This window comes from Calonectris borealis, chromosome 1 (assembly GCF_964195595.1).
Source record: "Calonectris borealis chromosome 1, bCalBor7.hap1.2, whole genome shotgun sequence".
Lineage (NCBI taxonomy): Eukaryota > Metazoa > Chordata > Aves > Procellariiformes > Procellariidae > Calonectris > Calonectris borealis.
This window is the reverse complement of record NC_134312.1, coordinates 88,403,545-88,431,055: the sequence shown is the minus strand read 5'-3', so window position 1 is coordinate 88,431,055 and position 27,511 is coordinate 88,403,545. Positions and strand designations below refer to the sequence as shown.

The 27,511-nt window shown below is 42.8% G+C and overlaps 1 protein-coding gene across 1 annotated transcript in view; it reads right to left on the bottom strand.

Moving 5' to 3' along the window:
• The window catches only part of SPAG17 (sperm associated antigen 17), a 113,701-nt gene extending 105,092 nt beyond the window's left edge, over positions 1-8,609 (bottom strand). The window contains exon 1 of the mRNA XM_075165876.1: positions 8,401-8,609. Coding sequence (XP_075021977.1) covers positions 8,401-8,496 — 96 coding nt within the window. The 5' untranslated portion in view covers positions 8,497-8,609. The remainder of the gene's footprint in view (positions 1-8,400) is intronic.
• Positions 8,610-27,511: the final 18,902 nt, after the last annotated feature.

Sequence of the window (27,511 nt, the reverse complement as noted above, 5' to 3'; positions counted from 1 at the left end):
ACGCTGCATTAGCACCACACAAAGATAAAGTAACTTTTAAATGTTATTTGTAGATTTGACAGTTCAGTAAGCAAACAAGAAGTGAATTTTGAATATATGTATTATTGTCATTCCATATATGTATTATTGTGATTATTTGCTGTAGAAATAAATAAACAAATTTCAGCTCCCTCATCCTGGGAATTAAATAATGCCCAGATACCGTTTTCTGAAAATTGTAGCATTATTTGTATGATGTTTTAGGAGGGTATATTTATGCATGCCATCGTTCTTACATGGTTTCACTAAGTATTTTGAACTAAGAAAAATTATTTATCAATAGCAAGTTATATTTCACTACAGTATTGACAAATGAAAAACGCTAGCAGTTTTCAAACATTTGCAGTAAAATACACATTTTTATTGAAAAAAAAATCTGATTTCAGCATTAAAGAAATGCAGAACAAGAGAAGATTGGAACACATTATTTGGTAATATACATCCACAAAAGTTTCAAAATTATGTTGTTCAAAATTATATTAAGCAACTTTCACTGGTTACTCTTCTTTTCCATTTCTTCTGCTTTAACCTACCGGAATCCCTTTCACAAAGCGAGTGGCTATCTCCAGCACATCTACATCTCACTCCAAAGTATTCTCTATCGGCACCAGTGGCACCTGAACCATAAGCACTTCCAATGGTTGTGCTGTGCACTCTTCAGGAATCACCAAATTATTTTTTTTCATTGCACACAGGCATGTGTAAACTGCAAGGATATCAATAAAGCTGCATAAAGGTAAATATGGAAAGAGTTTCAGTAAGATCAAGGTAGTCCCAAGACATTGTGACACTAATCAGGACCAGGCTAAGCAGGGTCACATACCAGTCCAGTGTGCATCATAGCAGGGAAAGATTTTAAAGACAAATTTAAGAGAGGGTGGTAACTCCAGGATTTTGATGGAAATATTTTCATATGTGTATATTACGTACAAAGTCCTTGTGGAAAAGAGAAACAAAACCTGAGTTGATGGTAAAGTGAGAGAAAGGACTGTTCCAAAAAAAAGATGTAAATGGGAAAAGGAGAAGTTTCTTCTTCCAGTTTTACTGTACCCTTCTTCATTTGTTCCTTCTCTCAGCCTACCTAAATGTTTGCGATTTAAGTCACTGATAACTTGGGATGGGAGAAAGCAACAGTTGACAAAAGTTTCAAACTAGTAAATGCTTGCATGAAGGGAAACAGTTTGTCATACTCTTACGGTAACAAAGCATAACATCACATGAATATGGCATGATGTGATTATACACACATGCCCCATTTTTTTAACCACAGAATATTCAGAGAAACAAAAAAGATGGAAAGATCACCTGGGTCACTAAATGTAGTCTTCTGCAAGTAGCTACAGAGCAGATACCTAATCCAAAAGGGACCCTACAGTTCCACACATCATAAACTTCCTTGATGTTTTATACCAGCACAAAATAAACCTTAAGTTTTTAAAATTACAAAATGCAGGAGAGTGAAAGCCTGTCACTGATGCTCTAGGAGGATGCAAACACGATGGAATTTATGAGAGGAAAGTGTCTAGCTGACCTGGGGCAGCAGGCACTGCTCAATGGAGAAGCAGCGGCAGCAATTGCCTGTGTCGGGCCTGCACCAAGTACACTGAATTTCTTTTTCCCCTTTCTAGTTGGGGGAAAGGACGGGGGACGATACCTCCTCCTGCCTAAAGTTGCCAATATAGCTACTGGTGCACAGCACTATGAAAGAGCTAGGTATTCCAGTATTATCATCAAAACACGGGCACAGGAGTCGCAGTTAATCTGAATTCAAGTTAAAGTTGTCATTGTATAGCTGCCAAGAGTTGGACACAAAAACTTTACCATTCTTTGAACAGAGAGCATTTAGATGTCCATACTTGTGTGCCAATGCATAATTTTCTAGGCTTTCAGAATTGAGATTGAAATGCCCTCATGTGGCAGTATCCTGGTGTTCCCAGGGCTCACCAGCAGAGACAGAGCCTTTAGAACAACAATCCACCTGCAACATGAGCTAATGGAGCGACTGATACCACTACGCTGTCCTCTTCAGTGAGGATGACCAAAAGAGGGGAACGAGGCCCAGTGAGCCTCACATACAGATGCTGACAGCACAAGAAGCTCAAGACTCAGGAATGTCAGGTTCTACCTCAGATGCTAGGGGAAGCATGGTCCAGCAGAAATATAGAGCCTGCTCCCACAACTTCCTGCAGTTCTTCAGATATGCAAAGAAATCCATCAGAGAGTCCTAAAACCTCTGCCTTACGCCTTCTTCAATTCCTCCTTAAAACATGCTGGTATCTTGGTGCCCACAATTACACCTGCTTAGCACTGAATAACATCATCCTGCAACAACGATGTCTGTGAAACCTGTCTTCTTTATAGTCCTGTCTCTTCTTGATCTTTCCACCCCTTGGTCACAACTGTTCCTAGCTCACTTTTCCTTCCGTTTCCACTCTCTGTTCCTCATCTGAACAGAGGTTCCACCACTTTTCCTAATGCTTCCCACATCTGTTACTTGCTCCCCTAGCTCTCGTCCTCAAGTCTCCTTGTCCAGCTAGTCCCTAGTTTCATTATCTGATCCCACTTCCAGCTTTCTCCAAATCCTTATTCGCTAGCCCCTCTAATACTTCCCAGACACTTTCCGAGTTATGTTTAAGCAATGAGACTTTCTCCTTCACGATACTTGTGCATTCTCTGGGAAGGCACTAAAAGCAACGGAGGGAGAATTTTCTTGATTTCCACTGTGGTGCCCACCTTCACAGCAGCCTGTAACGCAGCACAAAGCAAAACATCAGAGTAAGTCCTGCTTGTGAAAAATGCATTTTTCAAAAAACTTAGGATTTCCCCAAACACACATATTCTCAGAAAAAGGTATGCCCTCAGCAAAAGGCATGCCCTCGACATCAGTGTGGCACCTCTTCTCCCTCCCTAAATTCTCTGCTTCAAAGAAACAAGCTGCTAAAGCTTCTCCACAGAACAACTGAGAATATTTATAGCGTAGGCAAAAAAATGGCTAATATATTAAAAATAAAACACATCGAATGAGCCTCTGCAAGATAACTGGTAGTGAAAATTATAACCCCACTTAACAATTCTACAGAAGTATATGCAACTTGATACAAGGTCTTTCGAGTAAAAATTTAAAGAGTATTAGAGATAGCCCACACCTCCCTAGCTGCAAAATGAAGAAAAAAAATATTCCTTTTGTAAAAAAGGTGCAATACCTGGGACTTGGAGCTAGATAAATACCAGAAGTAGCTACACACTTTAACAGGGAATAATGATCCAGAATTCTCAGAGTCACTAATAGCATGTAATCTATTTCCAGACTGACCAATTTTGAAGTCCTCAAAGATCATTTTTCAGACAAGCTGAACATTGAGAACAGCAACTGAAGTCAGTAAGGACAGCGAATGTGCAGCGTTAGTACATAGTTTAAGGTGTTTAATTGACTATGCTCTTTTCTGACCTTAAAAATCTATTATTTTTGCAATATTGCCCTTATATTATCAATGCTGTAACAGTATCCTTAATGTTCAAGGCACTGAAAGGATAGAGAAGAAACAGACCCTCCTTCGACAGCTCACCACCTAAAATCACAACATAAAAATGAGAAGGAAAAGTAGTAAAATGTATATGGTTACTTTAAAAATATTTTCTCCCTCAATATACAACTGCTCCTCTACTGAGTTTAATTCTTTCAAATGTTATTGTAGAAGTGAGACCTGAGGAAGGATCTGAAAGAGGATAGATTAGTGACCCTAAGGCTACCTCAAATGAGTTTCCCAGCTTAAAGAACAGGATAGAGAAAACCATAAAAATAACTACTGGAAAAGCATGGAAACAGTCTACGGAGGCTGCCACTGAGAGTATAACGCAAGCACTACGTACTGTAAATGAAGACGACCAAAATGCAGGGAGTAGACAGCCCACAGAACCAACAACTCTGATTCAAACATGAATGAAAAAAAAATTGAAGCTGGAAACGTGGCATTGGTAACTGAATACTCCTTAAACAATCTGAAACAAGCTCCAGTTAAGGGGAGGCCAGACCACTCTCACTGGAAAACATCCAGTGACAATCATTGTCACAAATGACACTGCCCCCCGCCCCCCTCCCCGCCCCCCCCCCCCCCCCCGTTTTAAAACTCTTGGCTAGGCCAAGAGTTGAAATGCACCAAAGTCTCTTTCACTGTTAGAAATAACCATCTATGTGGGAAGCTTGTATGTCCCTCGGGTGAAGAGGCTGCAGTTCCTAGCAAGATCCACCTAACTCCGAAAGCTCCATGTAAGCAGCTAGCAGTTTTCCAAAATCTTTGTTTTCACAAAACACAGAAGGTATCTCATCATCTCCTGATTTTGTTCTCAAGCCTCCACAGTGTTCCCGTAATGTGATTTTTTCCCAACTGTTAAAAACCGGTACACATAGCCTACATATCTTATTTGTCACAGTAGTATTAGAATAGTGTAGGTACATTAAAGAAATCCCTAACTTCAATTCACACTGAAGAAAAAAGCAGACATAGCTCTCAAAATTTTGTTTCCTTTTTAAACATATCTTGTTTTCTCTGCTTCATTTCCTAGACACAAAAGGGCAGCAGTTCTAGAGAAGACATTTGAAGAAGTCAGGTATATTTATTTTTGCAGTACAGTTTCTAAATCTCTCTGGCCAGGAAAAGCATCAAGCAGCTATCTCACCCTGCCCCCTTTCCAGGCAATCTAAGTATCTGTCATTTTGCATCATCACTTATTCTTGTGATATTTAATGGAGGGGGGGGGTTGTGTGTGTTTGGTGTGGTTTTGTTCCCCCGCCCCCCCCCAAGGCCACAGCTAGTAGGTTCATTTCATTACAGCACAATTTCAAATTTAACTGTAATGGCTGAAGAGAAACATTTGAAAACTTAAACTCCAAACACTTCAGCATCAAACAGCAAGAGTTCTTTAATCTCCTGATTTTTAAGTAATGCCTCAGAAATAATGAGATTTATTAGCGATTTATGAACACTTAGGGCGATATTACCTCTAGCATTCTTTGCTTTCAACAATGAAGGAGCTTGTAAATCAGTAAATACAGCTGGCATTACTAGAAAAGGTTGTTCATCAGCAATTTTGTAGTCCTAACGTAGTGACTGTGTAGGGCATCACTGCTAAGAAATCTGCAAGTCCGCTTTCCTTATCTGCTGATTGACACATGCCCATATTACTAATGGATTCTGGTTTTAAGAGCCTGAGCTTTTGCTGTATAATCCGGGCAGGTGCAAAACTATCAAAACTCAATTGAATGTTAATTCCTCTCCGAAGAGGAAGCACTACAAATAGTAATCAGAAGTGGAGCTATCCTATTCAGAACATTTTTAATGGTTTTATAAGCTTTAATTTCAGTCCAATTTTCAGGCTTTAAAATGTCAATAAAATGAGAGAAACCATACAGATGGAAAGTCAGAGCAGAATGTGGCTTCCAGTTGCTATGCTTAGTTATACTAGCTAATAAGAAGATATAATAGATTACAATTCTTTCAGTTGTTAAGGGCTGTATTTGCCCAGAATTCACCTTTCACTTAGCAAATATTGCCCTTTAACTACTGAAAACATGCAAAGTTTAAAACTAACTAAGAACCTTAATTTATATTTTGTAATTTAATTCTGCAGTGAACCCAATCAAAACATCTTGACAAATATCTGAAGGCAAATACAACTTGCAGCCCCATGTTCTTCTGCGTAGCACATTAGAAACAAAAAAAATGTATATAAACTATAACGTGAGGCTCTGCAAAATCCATATTTCCTCTGTACATGATTTTAAGTTGTCTGTTTGCCAGTTTTCACAGTGTGTTTAGTAAAAGCAATTATTTGGTTAGTAAATACCATTTAAATCATATTTTAGTTAGCATACCCGACCATAAAATCTTAACACCACTGGTAAAATGACTCCTTTTCATAGATCAGACTAATAAAATATTGTAAGCCATAAACACACATTAAAATGTGAAATTTCATTGCTCAGTCTATCTGGTACAATTTAAAACCAGTTCTAGTAAATTCCCTTTGACTCCACTAAAGGGAAAGAATATTCTCTAAATTTATACAAGTAAAAGCTTTAAAAATTCATTATTCATGAATTACCAGGAGATAAATTTATTTAATTGACAGGATTTTCTGTCATCTCCCAAATCATCTCAGATTCATATGGTATATCACATGTAATATTGAGGAAGAGTAAGAAATAATTTTGTGCACTGTGTCTGGTGACACCTACAATTAAAGTTGCTCAACACTCTCTTTTACAGACTGCTTTCAGTTCCTGACCTTTATATATATATATTTTATTTAAATCCTGTATGCTATAAGATTACTGGAGCGGGGGGGGGGGGGGAAGGATAGTGTGGTTAGACTAGTTGCAGAATCAGATTTGATTTTTAAAAATCATTTTTATCCTTTAATAAAAAACCCTATGTGATTAAGTAATTAAGATATTCAATTCCCTCCATGTTTGAGAGGAAGGAACTAAAATTTGGCAGCACAGCCATACTTGTGTCAAAGACGTGCTTTTACAGAGCACATTTATTTACATTAAGTATACCCACATTTGGCCATACTTGATGAATCTTGATTCACACATGCTCAGAAGAGATTTGTTGGCATTTGACAGTTTTGCACCGAGTATGCTCCTGCCCATGACTATAAGAGCTGAATAAGAATCTTCCTGCAATAAGAAATTTCAGCGGCTGCCCAGCATCACAGAAGCCTGAGTTCAAGCTGACCGCAGCAGGGAGACAGTTTTTCCCATGTTCCCAAGGCTCTGTCTGCTAACAGTGAGACAGAGAAAGTGAAATTAGCTTAACTGGAACAGAAAACGGTTGGACAATACCAGAATTAAGGAACCAAGGAATCTTAATTCAGCCCCCATGGGTATAGGCATTACGATAATCTTTAATTAGGTGATCACATATTTTTTCCTACAGAATTCTTGCCCCATTCAGTGAACATATTCAACATTTCTTTCCATCTGCCTCAATGTGTGGTCCTGAATAATCCTAATTCTGGCATTTCCTAAATTTTGAGCATTTTACTTCCTACCTTTTAAAATACTTCAATATAACGGTTTGCATTTAACAAATGTAATAAATTACATGTAGAAGCAGCAGAGTAAACAAAGCACTTTGTTCAGTGAATTCACTGGACAATATCCACAACCACAATAAACACCACCATAAAAAAAAAAAAATCACTAATTGGCACCTTACTAGTAAGCTCAGAAACTGAGTAGGTGATGGAGATTGAACCTCTACCCCCTTCTCATGCTTCAGGGAGGTTCTCCTAGAGTAGGGGCGAGATTCACAAGCAAGAAAGGGCTCAAGCACCTTTGAACTCTACTGAAAAATCTACATTCTAAGGAAAAATAGGAAACAACAGCCTTAGCTGAGCAGCTTGCTTCAAAAAGTGATTTTGTTTGGCTAAACTTGTACTATCTGGTTACTACTAAATAAAAGTTAAAGCAAGTAAGTCTTTAAGAGATTTTTGGACATCTGTGGCATTTTCGGGAAAACTGATTAGCCAGTTTAAGAGCCTCCTCCTAAATTCAGAAGTCCTCATAGTTAACCAGAATTGCTGGCATATTAAAAAGGAAAAAAAAAACACCAACAAAAAACACAGCAACAACAACAACAAAAAACTACCCTTGTTTTTTTAATAGGGCACAACAGGAACCCACCAAACAAGGAAGCCGTAGAAGTCATTTGTCTCTCTTGCAGAAGCAGTGCTGGGTAAATACATGCTAGATAAATATTATTGTTTGCTAAACTACTATGCTATTTTGAAACCAAATTCTCTCTTGCAAGTCAAGATTTATTAGAATTACATTGCTTACATAGAACCTGGAAACCTAAATATGCCTTTAGATCCTCACACGCTGTAAAAGAAGGGGGGGGGGGGAAGGAAAAAAAGTGCCTTTTAGCTGCACACACTCAAGCAGGAAAATTACAGCCTCACATTTTCAACGCTACAGTTAATGCTGTGTCAGCACCTCCATCAAACCTCGTTGTTCAGCAGTTTATAAAAAGTTCACTCCGAGCCGAAACTTGGCACCCAGAGCCCCAGAAAGAAAAGCGCCGAGGAGGAAAGGCAAGAAACCCGCTGGGCCGCTGCTGGGTGGCGGGGGGCAGCTCCGCCGCACGTCGCGACGATTCACGGCCCTCCCCGGGGCGACCCTGGGGACCCCGCGGAGGCCCCAGCAGCGACGCTGCTACAACCCGGCCGGAGGAGCGGCGAGGGCCGCCTCGGGGCCCGTCCCCCGCGGCCCCAACTGCCGGGGCCCGCCCGCCCCGCTGTGCCCCGGGCGGCCCCTGCCTGCCCTACCCAGCCCTGCCCCTCAGCTGCCTTCACCTCCTCGAGGTGGGCGGACACCAGCGCGGCCTCCCAGCTCTTGGCCGCGGCCCCCGTCGAGGCGACCCCGTCGGTCTTGGGCCGCTTCGGGCCCATGGCGGCGCGGGCAGGCCCCACGCGTCGCCGTGGCGACCGGCTCCCGCGGGGGCGACGCCTTCCGGCCGCGCCCTCGCCGCGCCAACCGGCGGCGGCGGGCGGTTCGTGTCGTACGTGCCTCCAACCCTCTGCCGCGGGTCCCCGTGCCCGCTCGCGGGAGCCTCCGTGCTCGGGTCGGGCTGGGTGTGCGTGTCCCGCCCGGGCCCCTCCTGGGCCGACGGCGGCCTTCTCGCCTAGCCGCTCCCGAAGCGCGCTAGCGGGGCTGGCAGGAGCTTGTCTGTCTGTCTGTCTGTCTGTCAGCCGCTTTGCATCGTCATTCGCCACACGGGCGGGCAGCTGCGGCCGCCACCTGGAGCCGCCTCCGGCACGGCTGCCCGAAGGAGAGGTTCGCCGAGGCTGCGTGGGAAGGGTTCGGGCCTTGCAGGGGGAGCGGCGGCGGGCCGCGCGCGGTCACAGGGCCGCCACGTTAAATGTCCCATCCAGGGGGCTGCCAGGGAGCCAGCCCGCCGGCGGCTCTCGGCGTGCCCGGGGAGGAGGGCGAAGGAGTGAGCTCACGCCGCGGCACCGGAGCGTGACCTGAGCCCGGCCGCCTGCCGAGCAGCGGGCCGGGGGAGTGCACAGGTGTGGGCAGCCAGGCCTGCTCCCAGGCCGAAATCACTCTGCAAATACTACCATATGTTACGGCACTGGGACCAGAAGGGGAGAGGGAGGCACAGTTGGGAGAAAGCAGGAGAGCTGCCAAGATAAAGAATTCATTACAGAGGAGTCATGTCGTGATCTCACACTGGAGACGAGTGAAATATTCTGTGTGATTTAACATTTGGTGAAAATATCCCAAACCACATGCTGCCCTTCCCCCACTGCCTTACACGACCAGGGTTGCGCAGAGCCTCCAAATCTTTATTTCAATTTCGTCGGAGCCTTAAAGCCCTGCTGTGCCGCACATTATTGCTTTAGGCAGAATTTTGTTCTGGGATGATGCTGACCTAGTGTATGTGCTGAATAAAACACCTTTAATGTCACAGTTTTAGTGGAGAAGGAGGAATTTAGGTTCATGGGGATGTAACAGGCAAGTCTCGTATCATCTTAGTTTGCAGGAGGGTATCTTCCCCGGGTTTGCAGACAGTGATGTAGTTTATAACATGGGAAAGCTGCACAGTAGATTTGCCAACATCCATAAACATTTTCCCCCACCCTGTTTCTTGGCTGGTGTCCATTTTTCTCTTTTTGAGGTTTTCTTTTGTTGTCCAGAAAAAAATCAGGCTTCAATTGTTCACAGAAACAGGGAGTGTGACATTCCCACCATATCCTTGTTCTTCATTATAGGCTTGGATATGCAGCCTGTGCCTGCTGAGGTGCACTGAGAGAGTATGGAAAGGAGGAATGGGGCAGGATCAGCAGTCGATGCAGCAGAACAGGACAGAGATATGGGGCAGAATGCACAGATAATGGTGCCAAATACCCTTTTTATGAACCACCCTTCCGATTTTTCATGGCTCAGTTTTCAGGTCTGGATGTAAGCTTGAGAAGGATCAACGGGAGAGGGTTGTGCACCCAGATTCTGATGGTATGGCTGGGAATATGCACTGCCATGATGTTTGTGGCAGATGACAACTGCTTAATTATGCCTACACCTGGATCTGTATGCCCAGGGTCGTTAGGAAGGTTGAAAAACAGCAAGACTGATGTCAGCCTACAGACAGCTCCAAGGACATGAACAGTAACTGTGAGAGCCACGAACTGGCCTTTTTCTATTGTGTGTTTGCTTGAATGAATAACGATTATTTGAAGGAAATTGTTTTGTTCTGCTGCTTACCGTCTTAGTAAACGCACCTAGATAACTTGCTGGTTGTTGTTGTTGGATGCTGTAGCAAATAGCGAGTCAAGCTGAAGTAGGACAGCCGATCCCTGGAAGCTGATACCAGTTCATTTAAAATGACCTCCACCACTCTCCTGAACAAAGGAGAGAAAGAAATTATATTTATTCCCTATTACAAAGAGCCCTAGCGTATAGTCCTAAAATAGGTACTGCAGTAGTGAAGTCAGCTAAAGACATCTCCTGTTTGGCTGCTTGTCCCTGTCCATTCGGTTGTGCTGCCAAAGATGCTTGTAGGCCAAGCTGTAAACCAGATCACTGAAACCCGCTTGGTTAAATTCTCCAACATACAAAAGAGACAAATCAAAAATATTGGGAAACTACAGCCTTTGTTTCCTCCAAATCGTCTGGACTACAAAACACCCAGTTGTCTCCGAGCCATCTGAAAACCTCCAGTTTGCTTCTGAGAACTAAAAGGTGGAGTTGCTTGCAATCTTAAAACTTGTATTACCAAAAATGAATGTAATTCAACTATACTGATAAGCCACAGATGAGGACAATAGGCAAATTAAGGTCCCAGAGAGACAATACACAGTTTGGTGTACCTTCTGCACAAAAAAGGGACGCACACATGTAAGCCTGACATTAATTGGGTCTACCATTAGTGCAAGAGTTAATGGGCGAATCTGTGATGACTTTGTGTATGACAAGAATATTTATTGTGAGGTTTTCAGGGAGGGTAGCAACCTAAAAATCATAGTCAGCCTTCTATTTTCTGGCTTATTAGAAAACATAGTGTGTGAATACATGAACAAATGAGAGTGGAGTAACCAAGGCCATGAATTTATAATACACATGCAATTCTGAATAATACTGTGTGTAAATAGAAGGTAGCTTGCCTTTCTCTGGGAGAGGGCGTAACAACCCTGTGTATTCCGAATTTACACAGCGGGGTAAGAAAGCGTGCATGGTTAATACTGTGGAGTAGCTAGACACAATAACATGTTCTGTGCCCACACTTTTAATAATAATATAGAAGGAATATTTAAAAATTAGGTATATTCTTTACCTCTTTCAGGAAGAAGAAACATTGGTTGCCTTTTATTTCAGGGTTACTTAAAGAACATTTGCACTTACTTGTTCTCCAGTAAAGTGTGGGGAGTGGAAAGGCATTACTAGTTGTAAAAGTCGTGTCTTCTCCACTTGATATTTCCTGAAAGACTACAGTTGACTAAAGAACTAGTAAAGGTTTTGGATCTTAAATAATTAAAGCCTGATTGACTGAGAGGGGAATTAATTTTAATCGTGCTTGCGTTTTTAAAAATGCTTATTTTAAATGCTTGACAAATATTTGGAAAAAATGATCTTTTCAGTAGGAACCATCAACTTCTCGCCTTCAGTTGAGAAGTGAGCAAAGAGTCCTCTTTGCTTGAGTCCTTAATACACACTTAATTGCTTTATATTGCTTTCATAAGATTTAAATATTTCTTAAACATGGAGGCTTCCTGAATTATGACTTCAGAAAGCTGTTTCTGTTTTAGAAAACTTTCCAGAAGTTGTCTAGAACAGCTAACAGGGCCTTTAGCACTGCTAAGGAAAACAGTCCTTCATATTCCTTATATTTCTAAAAGAAGAAAGGTATTAAAAAAAAAGTACACTTTTTTTTTTTTTTTAGTGAACACTGTTCAGTCCTTTTTCTCTCAAAAAGGAAGAAGGGAAAGAACATAAACCTCATTTTGCTTTCCTTTCCAGTTTCATAGCACTGCAGCATCTGGGCTGGGAACAGCTTTTGCTTGAAGTTTGCAACCCCCCAGGACACAACTGTCTCACAAGTTACACAGATTTGGCAGCTATGGCATGTGTTTCCACAGCCTCCCTGAACTCTCACATACCAAGTTGGATGTAGGAGGTCTTTGCCTACAGTTGCTGCTCTGGCCACCAAATGATTTCTTATAATTTATTTCTCAGTCTCTAAATTCGTTTATATAATTTGCATAAGGCTTCCCACATGGACTGCATTGGCCTCGTGGATGCAGACCAAATATCTGTCTTGGCTTTAGGATCTAGAAAGCTTATTTCTACATCAGTAAATTATAAGTGCATGTGCCCTGAAAGGGACAAAGGTTAAGCTGAGCGTAAATGTATTCATGCATTCCCCTTCTGAATGTGGCTTATAATTTTTGTAGCACCAAAGGTCAATAATTTCTTATGAGTTCTAACCATAATGAAACAATAAAATAAACTCTCCTCCTCGGATTGTAATGGGCCTTCCTAATAGGATAAGAGTTGCTAGATGCTTGCTGAACTGTGAGAACATGCAGGGATGGTTAGAGGCAAAGGGAACAGCTAAATTGTAAAGACCATACAATTCAGTCAAGTCCGTCCGCTACATGGCAAGGCCTGCCCTCTGATGCTGGGCTACTATATGCACAAATCAGTAGACTTAACCTATTTAAGCCTGTCCGTCTAATAATGTGGCCAAAATGAAAGCAAGTTGTAGATACTCCCTTCTCCCTCTGGCTCTAGCATTTAGTGTTGGCCTGGCCAGTCATTGCTTTTCTTTTGCTCAAATATTTCCCGTTAAGCTGAGTTACAAATGTATGTAGCCTCTGTTGTTTATCACAAGCGTAACACACAGAACAGATCAAACTTCCTTTATACATACAAATAAGTTTACATTTAAGAGTCTCCACCAACTTTGTTTTACTGGGAAAAAAAAAACAACTTACAAGGCCCTGCATTTAATTTTGGGAAAGATGCTTTCGTAGTCTGCTCTCTCCCACGTGCATGCATGTGCGAGGAGAATGCTTTTCCCTCTCTATAGCCAATGGTATAAGGATTTCTGGCAAAGCTCAAAATGAAATCCATTATCATCTGTCAGTAAAATGACTTCCAAATTCCAGCTGGATGCTGTGCAACAGTCTCTTTAAAGAAAGACTCTCTCTGCATTTGGTATTGTAGTTCTACTGTCTCTAGGTAACTGAATTTTGGAAGCAGTTCAGTGCTGCCAGTCAGCAAAAAAGTCCAATTTCAGATATCTCAGGCTTTATTCCTGCCCCTTTCCAAAGCAGATCACAAGGTTTTATTCTTCTCCCTAAAGAAATAAATCCAAAGAAAACTTTTTCCCACCCTTGCAGAAAGCCATACTCCCCACCCCCACCCCATTCTCCTGCACTTTCAAATCCTGTATCATTGCCTGCTTTCTCCTGGCACAAAAGGAGTCGTTTCCCTAAGGTTAGAGGGTCCTCCATGGAGATCTGCTTCTGTAGCACTCCTCACTCCTGCCACCATCAAGAAAGGAGTTCTACACAGTAGTGCTGAGGACTAACCACTAACCTTTCTCAACAGCCAAACAAAGCAAAGTCTAAATAAGTGGAATTTGAAACATTATAACATTACTGGTGCAAAAATAAAGATGTTTCTAATCCATTAAAAACAAACATTAACAGCGTGGAGGGTAAACAGACCTGACATGTATGCCAGAGTTTGCACTGCAAATATTGATAATAAGTGGTGGAAAGACATGATGGGTTTGTTTATTTTTTAAAGGAGAAAATACCTGCAATCTGAACTGGAATTGGAGTAATTAAATGGCTAGAACCATAATTCTTTGGCCTTGGTATCCTAATTCTGTGAACTCGTACTTGGATGGTTTTTAACTGAATTTTCTGAGGATAATGTCTAATTGCAGAATAACTAAATTGCAACAATATATGCTATTCTGCAACTGTTGCTGCAACTTTAAGTCCCTCTCTTTCCAATCTATTTCTCTGAGCACATAGTAGCTCAGTAGATCTAGTTCAATGAGTAGGTTTTGGAAAGAAGTACATGGAGTAATGGCTGTTTCCTGCCCTATTTTGGCACCTGTCTCTCTCGGTCATACTTGTGCCTAAAATCTGCTTTATAGAACAACCACGATTAAACTTCCCAGTCCTGGGACTGTATCCCAAAACACAGTCATGCCTTACCCTATCATCCACTAAATCCTTTACTCTTCTGTAAATCTGAAATCTAACTAATAGTCTTACCTCAGACCAGAACAGCATCCTACACTTCTTTCTTTCCCACCTGCACCATTCTTACTTCACAGGCTTTTCTCATTCTGCATCTCCAAAATTCAGGCTGGACCCCAATCCCCTGAAATACTTCCCCCTGGCCAGCACATACCCCTGCCTGTGTCAGCGGACTGTGGCACCATAAAGCCTCAAAGCCAGCAACTCCCAGCAGTGGCAGGAGCAGATGTCTCATATTTGAAGGACCAGCGCCTCTCCCCTTCCAGTCCTTGCTTCTAGGTGCAGCTGGTCTGTGTGGTCTGTGAGACACCTGCCAAGCCCCCCCCGCCAGCGAGCTCCTGGCACAGCGCTCCAACAAAAGTATTTATGCAGATGTGGTCCTCTCCCTCATGAGCTGCGCTGGAGTGCCTCCTCCCTCGAACTTCATCGAGCACCCCACCACCACCATTTCCCGGATGACATATGAAATAAAAGAATATGGGAAGGCTGGGTACTGCAGCAGTTAGTGAGTTGAGTGCACAACCTGTAATTTGGCCAGTCATCCTATAGAAACTCGAATAATTTGAAAATTTACTTATTCCTGAGGGCATCAGGATCTAGCCACGATCCTATATAGTGCCCCCTGCACGTGCTGTAGCCCCAGCTATTATTAGGAAAAGCACAGTGAAAACCAGGTGATGGGGGTGAGCAGGCTATGAGCAGTCTCTGCCTGCCAGGGCCTCATCTTGCACCCTCCCACCGAGATAAGCAAGAGATGGAAAGTATTATGAAAGGTGGCTTACCTTTGTGGAATTATCTGTAACAGTGTGTTATTCGTCAGCTTCTTTGGATGGACACTGTGCAGTTATGCAAAGTAACCACAAAAAAAGACAGTTTCCTGTCCCCCAAAGTCTGCATATGTATCCTATGTGCAAGATTTTAGTGAGTCTTTATCTGGGAAGTTGAAAGAATTTGTGCTGTCTTTGTTTCTGCAAATGACAGCAAAAACAAGGCTCTGTCAGATTATCTGCATTTCTTAAATTAGCTATTTCAAGGAGAGCAGAATTAATTTAAAATTCTCAGAAAACTAATTCTTTTTTAAGGAGCAAATGACATAATTTTAGGAAGGGTAAACAATATTTTCATCCCTATCAGATGCTAACACCTGCTTTAAAGTAAAAGCTCCACTTACTACTGACAGGTGTTGCATAATAAATAAAAGTTGCAAAGAACAGTCAGTAACACTTTATCATCAACATAGTACAGCTTCTGCTGTGACCACCCATTCATATGGGTTTGGTAAGCTTTAAGCAAATAAAATGCAGCAAGTGTTTACATTATATCGTTACACAGATCAAGTTTAAAAGGATTTCTAATTAGCACTTTTCTTAGTTAACAAACTGTATTAGCACTAATTCCCATCAGCCAAATTCCTTAATTCACATTAACATCAGTCAGAATGAAAACCAGGCCTTTTTCCGTCTCTCTCCATCTCATTACTTCAGACAAAGCAAAACATTTACTGTGGCAGGGTTGCAAGACGCTTAGGGCCATCAATGGAAAAGGTATACTAGTTAGCTAAAACCTGTCCATGCTCCCAGTGTATTGACCTGCCTGTGCCAGCGTTTTCAAATCATGCCATCCTTAAAGCTTATTTTGTATCTAGTGATTTTTAAGAGTGGTACTAGTCAGCATTTGCAAATAATGTGGAGAGATTTGACATAAGCAGCCGAGCTCAGCAGTTCGGCCCAAGGTGCTGGCTGTGGTGTCTAAACCCTAATTCTCTTCTATGTGGATATATTCTGAGTACATAAACATCATAAAGTCATTGTGACTGTCTGTCATCACGTATGACAAAGTAAGACTGTGAGCAAAATGAAAGAAAGCAGAATTTCTTAGCTTTCTTTATCTTAAATGCCAACAGAAAGCTTTTTTTGGTGAACATGTCTTCTTCCATTTGCCTTGAATTATCTTTGCTTTTCTTCCTCATCCCACAAAATCCTATGATGACTAAGCAATAACAATTTAAAGAAAGCACTGATGAATTAGTTATTTTTACTGCAAACTCCCATCAGCAAACCTTGAGTGCCATTACTACCAGCATGGATCAACGAAGTGCAACTTGTCTGGTTTCCTCTTATACAAAAGTCTGACATTTGCAAGATTTATTTGAACTTTTTTTGGATTTTGCAACACCAACTATTGCTTTCCAGGACAGAAAATTAATGAACTGAAATTGAAAGGCTGTCTTCTGGTCTAATGATGTTTAGACAACACTAGGAAGACAGAGCTATGCCACCAAGAAGTGTGACAGTTTGGGTGTAATAAAAGACTGCTCTGAAACTGAATCACTCCTAGGGTAGTTTTCATTTCAGAGGTGATGGAATTTTATTTCAGAGATCATAACGTAGCTTTTGCACAAAAGTTTCAATCAGCACTTTATGTTCCTTTTTAGAGCTTAGTACTTGGGATTCCAAGCTGGTGCAAATATATCGCTGCTATTTTGGGGCAGTAAGCTAGCTGTGGGAAAAGCTGATCAGTTCCCAAGCAAGGAAAATATTGACTACTAAAGCTCAACACTTACTTCATTCAGACTTTGCCTCAGAGTGCAAGTAATTCTAGATGCTTTGAACAACAGGCTGAGGCAGTTAGCTCCCCAGATACCTTGATTGATCTGAGCTTATGTACCTGGCTCACACACCGTAGCCACACATCCTGGATCACCGGAGGTATACTCACGTCTAATTAGAGGGCTATCTAATAGGGCAAAACAGGGTAGACTGAGCTGGCTTACCTTTCTTTTCTACCCAGAATGAGTGGATTAGCAACATGTAGTAGATACGATTGGCAGCACTTCTCATCCAGTGGTTCTAATAGATTTTAATGAAACGTTAGTCAGTTGATCCACTACATGTACTAGGATGTTGTTCAAATCAGAGACTTGGAGATCTTTACTGCCAAGCACAGTGGAGTTCCCTGTAGAAAGCGCTATCCTTTTTGCTTTTCAGAAATATGGCAAAATGATGGAAAGCTTCACAGTGCCATAAACCGAATTCTTTGCCTGAGTGTTCATGAGAAAGGACTATTGATGATGCAGCTTGGCCTTTGGGAGGCATTCCTCAAAGCTGCATTTATGCCATCATCGATTGTTCCATCAAACAGCCAGGACCAGTGTGGTTTTTTTGAAAGAATGATTACATTCCTGTTCCTGATTTTATCTACAGAGGGGATATGAAGGCAAGGAGAGAACACAGGAGGGACAGAGCTCAAAACAAAAACCCTGGGGCACACGGCATCGCTGCTGCTACACACAAACAAGCAGTCCGTGCAGCTGGAAGTGTGAGAAGGGTGAGAACGCACTGAAAGGCAGGTGTTTGAAGCTGCGAGAAAATAATTCCAATTCTGTCCATGCAACTACACTGCTAGTGTGGCATGGTACTGGTGGAGCATGACAATATTACCATTAGGGACTGCACTATGTGTTTAATGTCTTTTTGAACTGAGACACCTTGACCCGCCTTAACCCATTTGTTTGCCCATCCTCCCATGCTGGGCTCTAGACCTCCACTTACACATTTGGAATTTAAAGAATTGTTGAAGGGAGGAAACATTATGCGCAGACTTTCATCTATTTGTTATCCTCAAGTCAGTGGGGAAATAGAATGTTTTAATCGAGTTTTGAAAGGCTTCTGACCTAGACGGGAAGCCCTGGAAATCATTTGCATTAGACTTTTTAAAAGAACAGCTTATCAGTCTGATAAAGATCAAGCTGGGGATGTCTTGCCCAGCTGCTTTCTGGGGTATTTATGAGGATTTGATGATGGGTGCTTCAAAAAGCCTGTGGTTGGGTTTTTGGTTTTTTTTTTTTCAGAGAACATAGGACTCTTCTGTACAGTAATATGCATTAAACATAATTTGAAGAAAGAAAGATAGAATGAGACAGTACAAAGCTAGTTGTAATGTTAAATGTCCATATTTTCAGTGTGGTTCTGTATGCATTTGTAAAGCTGGAGCTGCAAAACTCGGGCTAGATTCTTTATAGCAGTTTTCTTCACAGTGAAGCTAGCAGATGTTCAGTACTTTGTATCTATGAGAAGAAAAGTACAAGCATAGAAATGCAAACATCAGTGTGGGAGACCACAGTCTTTCCTAGTAGAGTAGACAACTAGACTCCTTCATGGAAGAGAATATATGTGTTACAGAGTTATCCCCTGTGCTATCCCTCCAACTGCACTTCAGATGAAGGCTACACACCTGGACGAGAAACAGTGGGATGCGAGCACATGGTGGGGTGAACCCCAGAACAGTGGGGTTCAGCACATGCTGAACCACGAAACTATAATATTTCCTGTGTGATAACTTGGTTGTTTCAAACTTATGCTCACGACCTAAAGCTCTAGAAAACACTTATAATTATTATCATATTCTGCCAACTCTGGCGAAAGGCAGGCTTGTTACCCGAGATGGAGCTTGTGGTAACGTTAGCTGCCGCGATTATTGGCTAGGTGGCAGTAGAGGTTATTTATGTATTAACGCATGTGCACTATTTACTGTATCAGTTTGAAATTCAGCTCACTGTACTGGTGAAAAAGTTCCTATTATCACAAATCCGCTCATTCCTACGCTACTGCTGCTGTGCACTTGCTTACATGCAGCAAAAAGCAATTTTCATAAGGACGGCACACTATTTAGCTGCATGCTTCTTTCATATTCATGGAACGCAAAACCAAACACCGTTTGCTTGGCCCTTTTCAAGAATAAAGTTCTAATTAACATCATGCAAATCAGCCAGATGCCTTCTGCTCCGGGACAGTGAAAGCTTGTTTTATCTCAACTCCTCAGTAGACTCCCAATTTATGTATTTCCAGTGGTTACTCTGCTCGCTTTCTACAATAGTGGGTTTGGGCATGATCTGGACTGCAGTTTGCTGGCGTAGTGATGTGGGTTCATGGCATGATAATTAATCCTCTTCAGGGTGGCACCGGCGAGCCAGCAATAATGCTGGAAGCAGGAGTAACTGTGCCAGCACCAGGACTCTTATGTCCACTCAGGGGAAAGTCATTCAAGATGGTGGTTTAACTCCTCCAGCAGAAGAAGGCCTCCTGTCAGCATGGGAGTCTCCATGTGGACTGTCACACCGGCAGAGTGGCTGTCATTGGGAGGACATCTGCAGTTTAGACAAGGGGAAGCTCTGGCAGCATTCCCAAGAATGCCAAGGAAACCGGTGGTTTGGAGGCCACGTGAAGTACACCGTGGCAGGACCACTGGAGACTGAGCTTGTACACGCGCTGCGATGCAGCACCAGTCTGCAGCCCGCCGGATGCTAACAGGGTAGGGGTAACACAGCCCAGCCGGGGCCAAACATCTTTCGGAGAATCAGGCATCCCACCATCGAGTCAGAGACCACCAGGATGTTTTGGGTTTGGACCTCTAAACAGGAATCGATGCAGCTTGATGAGAATACGCAACTCCTGTCTCCTTCAGAGAAGGAAACTGCCCTGCAGGGATCTCTTTGCAGTGACCTTGGCCTCGCTCCATAGCTGGGTGGGACGACAGGTTTCCTGGTGCCTCAGGGAACGGACATACTGATGTTTGGGCTTGGATCTGGGAAACCTGAGGCCCAGAGGAGCTGATTTACATCCTCCAGCTCCTCTTCCTCAGACCGGCGTTTGCAGCGCCCCGCGGAGCCCTCTGCCGGAGCCGGAGCTGGTGCCCCTCTGCGGCGGCAGCTGCCTTCAGTCCTGCTGCTTTGCCGTACCACCTGTTGGTAGAGGCACTCTCACCCGCAGCCTCCAGCCCGGGGAGATTAGACCCATTCATATCTGAAATGACTGAGGGGGGGGATGAACTGTTAAAATGGCTCAGCCCCCTCCATGCTGCTCCCCCTACGGACCCCCGTCCCCCCTGAGCAGCTGCCCCCCAACCCCTGAAGCCCCGTGGAGCAGCTGCTGTCCGTCTGGCTGCCCTGGCCTCCTTGTCAGCTGTTTGATGTCACCCATCAATCTTCCATCTTTCCTGCAAATCTCTGATGATCGAGTTTCACATTTCCAGGACTCCGGCCGTAAAGCCCCTTTCACTGGTATAATTAGTAATTAGAGGAAAAATGTTAGCAAACTCCTCTTGGCATAAACAGACACTCAATCCCCATCTGCCAGGTCAGGAAATTCACATTAGGGCGAAGGCCCAATACAGATTTTTCTATCATCTGAGGCGAGTGACTGCACACACGCTGCGCTACTTAATTAAGCTGGTCACATGACAACAAGTGAGAGCTATTTATAAGTGACCACTTCGATTATAAACAATTTTCAGTGTTTTGAAAGTCGTCGTGTTTTTCCCGCTAGGAGTCCCCATGGGCTTTAAAAGAAATGGGCTCTCTCAGTGATGCTCTGCAACCCTTGGTAAGGAGACGAGGGGTCATTCATGACTGGTGTTCAAGTCCATGGTCTTTCACGGAGCTGCACTGCTGAGATGACACCATTCACTGGAGTCTTTCTATCATTCAAATGTGACAGGTACGTCAGAGAGAGGACTAGACCTCTTCAGTACAGCGGGCAACACATGATGATATGCAGTGGGCGAAGCTGAAGACAGACTGATTCAGACTGGAAACAAGGCCCCACATATTTAACGTGGAATGCAGCTAATGGCTGGGGACAATTAGCAAGTGTTGTGATGAGCGCCCTTCTCTGGAAAGCTTCCAGGCAAGATTGGATGTTTTTTTCTCATGTAACAGAGGCTATAGCTCTAAGATAAGCTAATTTAGGCAAGTCTTATGCCTTGCGTTCTGCAGGAGACTGGGGCAGATGATCACAATGGCTTCTTCTGGCTTTATCATCTGTAATGGAAGCAAATTATGCCAGCCAGGCCATGCCTAATCCATAACTTGGGCTCCATGTGTTCTTGTTTCCTACAGCACATCCTCTGGTTTTGTTTGGTTTGTCTTAAGAACTGTTTTTTCCCCTTCTGCAGAGGAGAAAATTCATATATGATTGAGGATCAAGCCTCTGGTCCTTCCATAATTATCTGAGGGAAAACCAGAGGTTGTACAGCTGGGCAAAAGCACAGCAGCAGTTAAGCTCAGAAACCCTTTCTGGGGTTTCTGTTTCATTTATAGGTTTTGGTGCAACCAAAACAAAGATAAACAAGCAAAGTCCGTGGCTGCGTTCCACGCTTGGAGTTGGGCAGCCTATAGATACAAAACTCCCGCACCGCAACCAAGGCAATTCTTATGTGCCCAAAGTTTCGTGTTGCTCTGTAACCCAGTCCTGCCTGGTTCTGTCTCCAGAAGATAAGCAATCTCTGTCCAGGTTTCTGAGGCAAGTTAGACATAGCAGCACATGGTTGATTCAGGTATGGGCAGAGAAGCTGGGCTTGCTTGAGCCACAGTCAGATAAAGAGCCATTACTAAATGGGAATTGGAAAATATGATCTGATTCTTCAAGCAATATTTAACTTTCAAGTACCCAGGCCACTGTATAGCTTAAAGGAACCTACCTCTAGGAACTTGAGAGGGACAAGGTGAACCACAGTTGCTGGAGTGGGAAAGAAGGAGTTTCTAGAGAAGGAGAAAACCCCCAAAAGCTATATGAGATGTTTCTTGCCATAGGCATTTTCTCTGCAGGATGTGTAGCTGAAGAAGGGTGCAGACAATTATATTTTTGTTGGAACCATTTCCAGATATGCTGAACACTGTGTCTCAGGGTACTAAAATTCAAACTGGACATTAAGTTTACTGTTAGATAAAAAACAGAAATTAATACAGCATCATAGGAGAAATTGTAAGAAAAACAGAGTTAAATTCTTACAGTAGCATAATCCCATACTTTTGACATGATGCATGCCTCACAATGCTGACCTTATTTTAAATAACTTAAAAGTCTTTGACCTTAACAGCTTAATAGTATTCTCTTAAAATATTTTTCTGAGTTTATGTTCCTAGGCCTCAAAGAGGAAAGGTGAACTTGAGGAAAAATAAACCAGTTATATAGGATGACACTGACATCCTTAACTCCACAACTGATAACTTAAGATCACTTTCAGCAGCCCTGTCACTTGAGCTAACTGGAATAACTGGTAACAGCAGAGGTTTGCTATTTGGTAGGTGAATGAGCATTAAAAAGAGATGAGGTCATACAATTCTTACCACCACATACTATTGGCTTTCAGAGAGATTCCATGGCAGGGAAGGAGTGGTGAGATGTGGACTCTGTTCCGATGGGGACTGTGATCAAAGGGGATCCCCTCTGCCAGCTCCAAACAAGCTGTGATCCTTGTGCCCCATTGCTGTTCCCTGGTCCCTGCTGCAGTTCTATCTTTTCCCCATACTTAGATACATGTTGTAGTTCAATCCCTTCTCCGCATCCCTGCCCCAGTTTCTTGTCTCTGACTCCCTTCTCTGATTTGTGTCACCAGCATTGACTGGTTCCCTAATCAATCTGTTTCCCTGCCGCTCTGAGTTTACAATAATTTCTCCCTACCAGAGTTTCTCGCAATCTCTGTTGCCCTGTACCACTCCAGCTTCTCAGACTCTTCATTCACCCTTAGCGTTCACCCTCTTTTCTGCCTTCCTTACACTCTGCTCCCTCTCCAGCCTCTGGGTTTATCTAGACCAACTCCTTTACCTTGGACACAACTCCTACTAGAACTGATCTCTCTCCTGCCACACCTCTTCATCTGACAGGTTTCCAATATAGCCTGTGGCTCCAGCCTTCTTCTCAAGCTGAGTCTTTCCTCTGCAGATTCCTCCTCCTCTTTTCTTCTGAATGTAGCCTTCCCTTTTCCTCAGATCCCTGCCTGGAGCATTAGCCGAACAACTTCTGTTTGCAATTTCTGTGCTCCAGTCAATTTCCTGCTCTGTATTAATTGGTTTTTATTCCTTTCCTTTCTCCTCCATGTCCTCTTCCATTCAGTAGGTCCTCTCCACCGTGTTTTCTGAGTGCCAGTTGCAGATCACTGCAATCCTACCACTATTAACTCTCGGAGCTGCGTCTGTAAGAAGCAACCTACTTGACTTCTTACACATGTAGAGCGTGCACAAAATCCTTGGTGACTACAGTGGCACATCTTTGACCTGTGCATGTCAAAATGAGACCTTTCCAACTTGGCCAAACTTTGATAGTTTTCACAAGGAGAGAAAAAGGAACACTACTGACTCAAAAGCCATTCTCTCTGACAGGACCACATTTTCCTTTTGAACTTTAGTACCACTACAGCTTCTAAGATAAATTTATCAGAATGTGTTCAATATGAGCAAAAATAAAAGTGTCCATAATTTCATTTTTCAATTTTTCAGTTTTTCAATTTTTTAAGTTAAATTTTCCAGACAAGTGTTTTATCATGAATACGGCAATGACTGGGGTGAGCTAGAGAAGGGAGGGTGGGAGAAGTCTAAGTGAAAGGAGACTTGAAAAGGAAGAAATCTATACCAAAGGTGTCTATGTCTTTTTTTCTTTATCAGCGGTTGCAGTAAGTCTTTAACAAAACAGTTATGATATATTACTCTCTTCACCACTCTGCTTGTCTTGTCTTCTCGTACTTCATTTACTCCCTTCTGTAGTTCCTTGTTCCCAACATCTTTATTCTTCAGTTCTGTACCTGTTTCATCTCCTACTCTACCTCCTTATACTCCCTTTGCACCTCATTTTGTTTTTCTTTCCTACTCTACCTCTTAATTATCTCCTAAATCTCTTCTCTTGGCTCCTTTTCCCTCATGTCATAATTTTCTTCCCCGCTCAATCTGCTCCATGGAATAACTCTGGCTATGAGAAAAAAAAAAGCCAAGAACAATAGCTGTAAGGCCAGATGTCTGGACATCAGTGTTCATTTGTACTCTTATTTTTGGTCATACACAAAATGTGCCCAGCTGTTGCACTAAGCCCTTTAAGCAATCAACAAATCCCTGCTCTGCCTGCCCTGAATATATTAATGCATAGAACCCCATCTGGAATTGCTCATCTCTTCTCAGGTCCTCTTAAACTACCTTATACTTCTGGGTCTGATTGAAGAAATGATTTTATAAAGAACATTTTGAGAAAATATGAGCAAATCCCATCATCTTAGTTGGAAATCTCTTCAAATGACACTGTGTTTTCCACTGTGAAAGCCGGGTGTGATTCCTCTTCATTGTTCTCTGTCCTCTCTATCTGTGCCTCCCTTGCTTCATCTCCATTCCTCCGTATATTACTGCCGTGCTGTGAATTTGCTGGAGAATGTGTCTGGTTTGTCTATTTGTTTGAAAGCCCCAGGCTGCTTAGTGATAACACCTGTCCAACCAGTTAGAGAGGGTGCAGATCTAATGGGGACTGTGAAGGGAGGCTGAGGCAGCTCTCTCCATTCAGCATGACACTGAGGGTTAATAGAAGGAAAATATTGATGTTTTATTAAATTACTCGTATAGGTCGGATCATATAACATGCCCAAGATCTAAACAATGATCCTGTTCTGGAGGAATGTGAGGTTCAGACTGATGAGATAAACCGTTTGCTGGAATATCTCTCTGAGTTCACTAAATTGCTTCCCTTATTTAATTACAAAGTAATTGAAAACACTCCTTGCCCAGCGGAACAATACTTAAATCCTGATTTGTTGATAGTATCCTAATCCTCCTTAATATTCCCGTAGACTCTCCCACAATTATGTCATCAATTTTACACTTTTTTTGACTTTGGCAAAATCTTTTATGCAGGACTCATTAACATAAATAAAAGAAATAGCTGCAGCCCTGGGGTACACAAAGCCTTATTAATCCCAGCCAGGATGATGCTGACAAAGTGGCACACTTGCAACTGATGTCAATTTGGTAGCAGAGACACTATCATAGCTCAGAAGGGAAGGATGTAGCTCTGTTAGCAGAGAGAGGAGACAAGTATTTGGACAGGAAGCAAATGAAATCTATGCAGGAAGAGGCCGAGTTATGGAATTAGTTGAATTTAAAGCATCTAGAGGGTCACATGTCTTCCGCCTGTTGCATTTCTAGTCTTCAGCCAGCAGAAGATTACTCACCTTGCTGTGCTTTTAAGTGCGTAGCGCGATCTTTCTCTTGATACCCCAAGAGAGGCAGAGTTTGCCTGAAGCAGACACCTCCACAGTGTGGTAGAAAAACCTGGCGTACAAAGAGAAAAATCTGAGTTTATTTTCAGTCCTCAAGAAGCAAGTGCTAATTTTTCAGCCAAGACATTGGCCTCTCAGTTTGGGTTCATGTCTATTTGCCCACTGTGAAATGCTTTGTAAAAACAATAGAAATGCAAATACAGCAGTGATAAAGTACTTAGCAATATCAAATTCTTACAAAATGTCTGTCAGCCAGCATCATGAAGTATTCTTACTCCGACAGCTCAACACTATAAATCCGAACCACCGTCCACTTTCCTTCACCCAGAGAAAAGCTCCTTCTTTCACTGCTATCCTATAGCTGTCCCTTTTCCTGAAACACTAATCATATAAACAATTTATATGGTGTACCAAAAAGGCTGACAGATCTGGGCAATTTTGGACACTACGATGGAGGGAAGATAAAATAAGATCTGGAGATTCTGGGTCTGAATTTGTCAAAGCACCTTCCCTAGCTTCAGTGGGGACAGGATGCAGGGAAGAGGGGATGCTTTGTGCAGGTTGGTCCTGGCTATTTTGGGTCAAAGGGAAAAAGTTGAAGTCTAATAGGCATGTAGTACAAATCCCAGGGCCCTGAGGACATGTGGTCTCAGGAAGATGCTCCTTGAGAAGGCAAGTATTCACTTCACACTCCCATCTCTGCAGATTTTTTTTCAAGTATAGCCCCCTCCCTAGTACATAACAGTGATCTGTTTCTGGAAGTATGAATTGTAATGGCACAGTGGCTAGGTCCCTGCAAAAGTCACACCCTGATGTAGGTGGTAAAGGCTGAGAGTTACTGCCATTGTGTGAATGCCAAACAGCCACAGAAGACATTTAGTTAGCTCACAGATGGGCATAATTCAGAGCCTTCTCTGCACGTGCTGAGTTTTCCAGGTAGCTGGGGCTCTTACCATAGAGGACCTAGAAGTATTGCCCAAAGTTCTGCATTTGGTTGGGCTATTTATCCAGGTTCCTGGGAAAATAAGATGGTAAATGTAGCCTGGGGTGCTCTATAAACAAGCAGCTCCAGTTTTAATCAGCTAGAGCTTATTTCAAGCTGGCAGTATCCATCCTAGATACAGTTGAGTGTTCTGGTAGTCGATCCAGGACCCACCTGGGTCCACACTGATGTGGACATGTGAATCTTCACTAGCCCAAGGAAGTGAAAGGCTGGGGCAGCTCATCAGAAGAGACCATCAAATGAGTAAAAAAAAGGAACAGGGTTTCCACTAGTTCCACCCTGCCAAGGGGGTGGGGGCACCTCCTGCCTCTCTGATGGAGGTGGTGGTGGTGGGGATGTGCACTCCCTGTGCCGTGGGCCCTCTCAGTTACCTCCTCTATAATTCCAACTCGTCAATGTGCCCGTGCATTAACAGCATCACACCATTTGCACTTGCCCCCATCAGCCAGAGAGCTTTTAATAGTGCCTTTTCCTGAAGAAGACTGCTCAGTGCAACTAAATTCAGTTAGGCTCCCCAAAACCACCCGACATAAAAATCATTGTGGGCTATGTACCCAAGAAATAGGGACCAGGACTCTGGGATTGCAAAAAATGCCCAGGCATGTTTGGGTAATCAAGTAACAGAAGTATTAATATATTGATGGGTATAGTGAATAAAAGCTGTATCAGTGAATATAACTAATGGCCTCAAAGATTCCAGGATAATGGAGAATCTTGGATATTTGCAGTGTCCCTGGGGATTTCAAGATAAGGAAAACCCAGCAGAGGTTCCAACCAGTGGCTATGGATCAATGGAAGAAGTGCAGGCGCAAATGACCCAGGACTTTCAAAGATCATGTAATGGGTAGATACCTGTATCACCACCTATGTTTTTCTAAAAGTCAATTTAGACCTTCCCTAACTTCACTCTTCCTCGGGCTTCCCTAAACTTCACTCTTCCCTTTCTTACCATTTTGACATGGTTAGAGTCACTTTAACAAAAATCAGGATGATTAATTTCTCTGTGAGAGGTGGGGATGGAAGGGAGCAAGAGACCCAAAAGTCATAAATTAGTTAGGGCAGAGAGGGAGGAAAATGTTCACAAACTGCTGACAAGATTAATATGCAGTTGATGGGAAGCGCTTTCACACCAGGGTGCCAACAAATAAACAC